The sequence below is a fragment of the Octopus bimaculoides genome, chromosome 3 (genome assembly GCF_001194135.2).
Source record: "Octopus bimaculoides isolate UCB-OBI-ISO-001 chromosome 3, ASM119413v2, whole genome shotgun sequence".
NCBI classification, from domain to species: domain Eukaryota; kingdom Metazoa; phylum Mollusca; class Cephalopoda; order Octopoda; family Octopodidae; genus Octopus; species Octopus bimaculoides.
Window position 1 is genome coordinate 86,927,349 of NC_068983.1, and position 7,572 is coordinate 86,934,920.

The 7,572-nt window shown below is 33.5% G+C and overlaps 1 protein-coding gene across 1 annotated transcript in view; it reads left to right on the forward strand.

Annotated features, from left to right (window-relative positions):
* Nucleotides 1-7,572, forward strand: part of LOC106869131 (IQ calmodulin-binding motif-containing protein 1) — a 36,643-nt gene that overhangs the window by 24,200 nt on the left and 4,871 nt on the right. Inside the window, exons 10-12 of the mRNA XM_014914703.2 lie at nucleotides 1,939-2,081; nucleotides 3,419-3,567; nucleotides 5,877-6,008. Of these exons, the coding sequence (XP_014770189.1) occupies nucleotides 1,939-2,081; nucleotides 3,419-3,567; nucleotides 5,877-6,008 (424 nt within the window). The remainder of the gene's footprint in view (nucleotides 1-1,938; nucleotides 2,082-3,418; nucleotides 3,568-5,876; nucleotides 6,009-7,572) is intronic.

Consider the following 7,572-nt stretch of genomic DNA (forward strand, 5'->3'; position numbering starts at 1 on the left):
ATATATATATATATATATATATATATGCACACACACACTCACCATTGTGTTGAGGCTGGCTTAGGAATTTCATGCAGCAATGTAAACTTCAGTAAGGATGATTTTGTTTTTCTCAGAAGAGTTCATTGCACAACACTGGCATAATGAGCTCCAGCTAGTTAAACATATGTAGCTTACATTTTACCTATTCCACTCCCTCAATTAGGAATTTTATTTGCATTTTTAGAAACATTAGTTGCTAACAGTAACCAGTATAGAAACTATCAGCTTGTTGAATTTCTTTGCTACTTCAATATGGGGAAAAGTGTGTAACTCTTGTTGCCATTAAATTGTTATTTTATTTTATTTTATTATATACCTTCCACTTTTTGTTCTCTATACTAACCAGTTACTGCTTAAGGCTTACAAACTTCCTACACTAGGATCCCTGGGTCATATTTATATACTGATATATATATTCTTTTATACTTTTACTTGTCTCAGTCATTTGACTGCAGTCATGCTGAAGCACCACACTTTGTCAAGCAAATTGATCCCAGGACTTATTCTTCGTAAGCCTAGTACTTATTCTATCGGTCTCTTTTGCCAAACAGCTCAATTACAGGGACATAAACACACCAGCATCAGTTGTCAAGTAATGTTGGGGAGACAAACGCAGACACACAAACACACACACATTATATATATATATATATATATGTATGTATGTATGTATGTACACACGTACATATGTTGAATTCAACTTACATTGAAAGTCAACAATCAAAGTTTGTTTTAGAAGCATTGAGATGTATTGAAAGATACAGATAAGGGAATAATTTTATTCTCAAATGCAGGATTATGTTAATGTTATATAGCATGAACAGGATAAACTATCCATATTTTGCAGAAAAATCTGTTGGTGGCCAGATTCTTTTGCAAAATATGGATAGTTTATCCTGTTTATCCTATATTTGAGAATAAAATTATTTCCTTATCTGTATCTTTCAATACATCTCAACACTTCTAAAACAAACTTTGATTGGTGACTTTCAACGTTAAGTTGAATTTAACGTGTATATATATATAAGTTTATCATAGGAACACTTTGCAATTAATGAATTTTTTTGTACTTTGTTGTGCCAAGTTCATGTATCTACCTCAAGAACTTGAAGACAGTAGGAAAATACTGTACTGTATCCCCAGTGTTTCCCATTTTTACCTTTTACCATTTAATCAAGAAGAGAAAGCTAGTGTTCGTATTGTTTATATCTTCAAAGAATTCAAGACTGCTGAGAAGGAAAAAGGGAATTATCATCAAGCTAATGATCTGGCCTGAATGCTTGCAACAGAATGAACTCCACTAAAAACAACCAAGGATCAGGTGATTGTGTTAAACCAGGTAATGGTTTAAGTCAAGAACTCAAAACACAAAAAGCTGGAATTGATACTGCAAGACAACACACTCAATGCTCAAACAATTCCACTAATCTACCATCCTGGATTAGTATTTTATTTTATTGACTCAGTTAATTCCATAGCTAGTGTGTTCGCTTGTATATCTATCATCCTAACAATAAGACAAGTGGGGGAACATTTTTTTTTATAGGGAATCTTTGAATATGGGTATAAGAATCAAGTCCATAATATAAAAGAGAAGTATGTTTTGAAGGAGCAACCTAGTGATATGAAAGCATCTGAGTTGAGTATCCAGTTCATTTCTTACATATTACTGGATCAGTATTTACTTTATTTTTAAGGCAGTAAAACCCATATTATATGCTATTCCATTGAAACTATAGTCACTTGGAAATTGTACTAAGGAAACATAGAAACTGTCTTACCTAAAAAGTATGTACTATACTAAAAGTAAACCAAAAATTGTTTAGGATATAGGAACTTCAGAAAATGATTTGCCATCTTCAATTCAATTTAACTCTGTGTTATTCTTAATTTTAGATCACGCAAAGAAACCAGAGAGAAAGAACAAGAGAATTTACGAGAATTATCTCAGAAGAATGAACAAATGCAATCTTTCCAATTGCTCAAAATGCGTTCATTTCGAGAAAAGCAATTGCAAAAGATGGAACTAACTCCAGCCTGTTAGTTTATTGGTATTTATATTACCGTTTTCAAGTGTAATCATAGTGTGGGCATTAAAAATGTAGACAGCCAATATGATAGAGCATAAGACAAGAGGTCAGTGGTTTGCACCCAGTCACTAACATTTCATTTTGTTTATAGCTAAGACATCTGTGTTGACTGAGCAGAATTATCATCAAAAGTATTCCAGCCAATCCTATCTTTTTACTTCTTTTCTGAAACATATTTAGGAGTATAGTATCTTTTGTGTTTTTAAGACAGTAGGCTTTGATGTGAGGAAAATCTGAATGTTATTTCTTGTACCAGACAAGGATTCTGGATTATTTTTCCTCTTTTTTTTACTTAATTTTTGAGAGCAGCCGGGTTTATTTTTAGTATTCTTGTTTGTGAGAGCAGTCGAGTTTATTTCAGATATTCTCATTTAAAAAATCATCTCTGTCTAACTGTTGAGAGGATGTTGGTGTTGCCTTGGTGGAGGTTTGTGCTCTCTGAGTGCTCTTGTTCACATTGTTTTCAATTTATCATGCATTATCTTGTAGCTTCAAGATTTTGAAGATGTGACTGTTTGTTTTTAGAATGACATTATATTGTAGATGTGAGAGACTAGATCTAACCAGTTTGAACGAAAAATAATTGAAGTATTTGGGCCAAAGATGGACGGTTTAAATGCTAAAGGGTTAATCAAAATAATCAGCTGGGCTTTTCTTCTTTGTTTTTTTGTGAACAAGCAGTAGAGAAGTGTTTATAAAATGCCATTCAGTGAAAGATGGAGCTAAACTAATAGAAGTGTAAGAACTACTAATATAGAATTTCCCCTCATTGTTAGAATGTTGCTGAGCAACAATCAAGACACTTAATTCCTCAAAGCAGCAACTAACCACTGTAGAAGCAGTCACAGTGCTTTAAAATTAATAAGTGGTTCATTATATGCGAATGCAATCAAAAAAGAAGTTGAATGATCACACTGGTCTCATCTAAATGTCATCAGTAAATAGACTGCATTAATTATTCCTGTAGTAATTAACTCAAATATCTAACCTAACACAGATTAATTAATGAGGCTGTGCGATTAACCTTTTTCTCTCTCTTTTTTTCTTGTTCCATGCGTGTTCCAAAACATAAGGGACATTACTTATGCCTAGCTTCCTAAATATTAAACTGACATAAGAGTTATCTCCCTTAAACACTAACTTTGGTTAAAACAACATCGATTGCTAGTGCCGAATTCACGAGATAATAGTGTCGATATTTTTACGTTTTATTTCATTTACTTATTTTAGTTTGAGTTAAAATGAATCTATGTATATATATAATTCATGATTTTAATTTAATACAGATCAAATCCTTAAATATCAAGCTGAAGAAATGGAGAATGCTGCTATTTGTATTCAGAAGAATTGGAGAGGATATCGAATTAGATGCCAGCAGAGTAAATTTCATACGGAATATATACAGCGTAGAGCAGCTATTAAAATCCAGAGAGCAGTAAGTCGAAAATTATTTAATTTTTGTGGTAGAATGTATAGACAAATTTTGAAACTTCTTTTTAATAAAATCAATTGAAAAAAAACCAAATGATCAAAATCATTTTCTCAATGTCACATCCCATACACACACATCACTAGGATTGATATTTACAAAAAACATTCTTAAATGGTTAGGAAAATAATAGACACCTAACTGAATATCCGAAAAAAAATATGTTTATGTATTTGTTTTGCAAGATTACTGATGTGAAATCATGTGTTGAAACAGATATTGTTATATTTCAGGATGGTCATTTTCTTTTTTCTTGTCAATTAAACACACACACACTATATATTCGTTCTTCACTTGTTTATTATTGTTGTTATTTTATGTCCATTGTCTGGAAATTTTTTGTCACACATCCTATGACAAAAGTTTTCCAGACAATAGACATAAAATAATAAACAAGAACAAATATATAGTGTGTGTGTTTATTTGGCAAGAAAAAAGAAAATGATCACCCCAAGATATAACAATAAAAAAAAATACTTCTTGTTTATATCCAACTTAAGATGAATGTCTGGTTAGGATGCTAAATATTGTGGTATTAGCCTTGAGAGGTTTTCTCATTTAGACCTATGATGCATAAAAGCTCAGACATGTATTGTAGCAAACAAGAATTGTCTGCTATGGGTGTCAGAACTGCCTGATCATGTGATCTCTTTCTTCTGGACTTCTTCAGTAATAGGGGTCCAGTGACTGCATACCAGCCAAATATTGTTGTTGTTGGCACTCTGTCGCTTACGACGTCGAGGGTTCCAGTCGATCCAATCAACGGAACAGCCTGCTCGTGAAATTAACATGCAAGTGGCTGAGCACTCCACAGACACGTGTACCCTTAACGTAGTTCTCGGGGATATTCAGCGTGACTCAGTGTGACAAGGCTGACCCTTTGAATTACAGGCACAACAGAAACAGGAAGTAAGAGTGAGAGAAAGTTGTGGTGGAAAAGTACAGCAGGGTTCGCCACCATCCCCTGCCGGAGCCTCGTGGAGCTTTAGGTGTTTTCGCTCAATAAACACTCACAACACCCAGTCTGGGAATCGAAACCGCGATCCTATGACCGCAAGTTCGCTGCCCTAACCACTGGGCCATTGCACCACCACTAGCCAAATATTACAACCATGATATATAGAATTTTCGTGTCTTTTTAGTAATTGATATCATGAATAGCCAGTAAGCTTATTTTAAAATAACTGTTAGCAACGGAAGCAGTATTAATACCAAAAAGTAATCTTTATATCCAACTTAAGTGGAAGTTGTGTTAGAACACTGAATATTGCATTATTAGCTTTGAGAGATCCTCTCATATAGGTGCATGGTGCATAAAAGCACAGACATATATCACAGCAAATGAGAATTGTCTGTGATGGGCACCTGCACCTACATGAGAAGACCTCTCAATATGCAGCATTCTTACAAGACATACACATTAAGTTGGATATTAAGGTTGCCGTTTGGTACTACTACAAATTCCATTGCTAATAATTAGCTGTTGTTTAGTTACAGATCAGCCTTGATTGAGCAGATCTATGATCAAAAGAATTTCAACCATAAATTCCCTGTCTTTATATTTCATAGATAGTGTATTCAGAAGATTATCCAATGTGTTGTTCATTTCAAGAGTAGTAGAGTGATTTGAGAAAGATTTGGCTGCTGTTTCTTGCAGATTGAACTACAGCAGACCTCCCTTTTTGATGCAGTAATTGTTGACATAAAATCTAGCACAAACTTGAAAATGAAAAGCCCTATCCAAATATAAACTGTCATTTCTGGATGTGTACATCTCATCTATTTTGCCATAGTTGCACAGGTCAGATGGATTTTCTATGGCTGGATGCCCTTCCTGTTGCCAACTTTCACTTAATTCAAACATATTTTTCACAGAAGAGTAGAAATGAATGACATGCCATGATGTCAAAACATAAGGATTCACACACACACACATATGGAGGGCTTCATTTCAATTTCCATCTTCCAAATCCATTCACAAAAGCTTTGGTCATTCTGGTGCTGTAGCCAAAGACACTTGCCCAAAGTGCTGCACAGTAGAACCGAATCTAAAACCACAGCTAGGAAGTAAGCTTCTTAATCATACAACTGTGCCCTTGTGTGTTTCAAATGATCTGCTTCTTTGTACTAGAATATATTTAGTATTTCCCTCTTTATCTTTTTTACATGTGTTGTAACTTACAGATTTTATGCTGATAATTCATCATCTTTTTGTTTCAATACATTCTTCTTTTGTGTATTACCATCTTTAAAAGGTAAGGAGATGGCTTAAAAGGACCAAGTCAAACATATCTCCTATCCCAACCAAATTGAAACCACAAACACTTACTGAAGAACGAAGAACAATATTACAGCAGCAAATAACTGACTGGAGAGAGATTCGTTCAGTAAGTGAATGCAATTTTTTAAATACATTAAGCTTTGTTTTTGTCTTTATGAAATTTAGGCATGTTGTATATTGTTGGGGTATCAGCAAACTAGCTCGGAAGTAAGAGCACATATTTGTGTTCTGTTGAAGCAAAACTCTATATACCTTTCAGGAATAACAAGAGATGAGAAGTGACAAGACAAAATGTTTGCTGTACAGTTTGTGGAAAATTAACTTTCAAATTTGATTTGTCCAGCATTAAAATCTCATCTAGTATATTTAGAACAAATTTAATCTTTTAAATAACAATACTAATAATTACTAGCTGGACTCGTGAAAAATTCACGGAAAATATTTTTTAAAATGTAAGCATCTGTAAATTGTGTGCTGGTGCCATGAGAAATGTTTCTATATTGTGACAGTCAAAGGCAGTGAGCTGGTAGAATAGTTAGCATGCTGTTGAAATGCTTGGCTGTATTTTGTCTGTCTTTACAATTCTGAGTTCAATTTCTGCTGAGGTTAACTTTGCCTTTCATCCTTCGGGAGTCAATAAATTAAGTATCAGTTACATACTGGAGTTGATCTAATCGACTGGCCCACTCCCCACCAAAATTTCCGGACTTGTGCCTATAGTAGAAAAGTATATTGCGACAGTTACAGAATATAGAAAGAAGTGCAAAACTGATAACTATATAATCCAACCAAAATATCTGTTATGCAAATGTAAACAGAATTACTATTAAGCCTTAAAATACATCGTACATATTCAGAGAAGCCTCTTGGTTTAGTGGTACGGAACGTTTCTCTCATATTTTTTTATTCTTTTACTTGTTTCAGTCATTTGATGGTAGACATGCTGGAGCACCACCCTTTAGTCGAAGAAATTGACCCCTGGTATATAGGATACGGTAATTAATTATATTGTAGAAAAGTAAAGGGAAAAAATAGAATTAATATTTTTGATTTTGTTGAGCTCTATGAGTTTAATACTTTTTAAATGCTTTCGTCAACTGCTTGATACAAGAAAAACGAAAATTGGAAAAATCCAGACCAAAAGAGAAATTCTAACTTGACAAAAAATATAGAAAGAGAAAGTTGCGTTTACTTCCACCATGCAACACTTATTATCATACACACACACACACACACATACATTCATATATATGTGTGTGTCTTAGTTTTTGTTTACTTATACACATCAACAAATGAACTAATTGAACAACTCTGTGTGGTTGTTCAATTTGCTAGAAATAACAGCCAAATTTCTCTGATACTATGCTCTCGTTAGTATTAAGGAAAGGAAAAAGATAGAATTGATATTTTTGATTTTGTTCGGCTCTATGAATTTAAGTTTTTTTTTATGCTTTCACCCATTACTTGATACAAGGAAAAAGAAATTGGAAAAATCCTGACCGAAACAGAGAAATTGTAACTTAACAAAAAATATAGAAAGCCAAAAGATGTTTTTTAACTGAGGTGTAATTTTATAATTAAAATAGGTTCAAAATTTAAATTTCGGAACATAAAACAGGTTATCTGGTGTATGGCCAAATTCAATTGGGTAGAAGACCTAAAACAAGTGG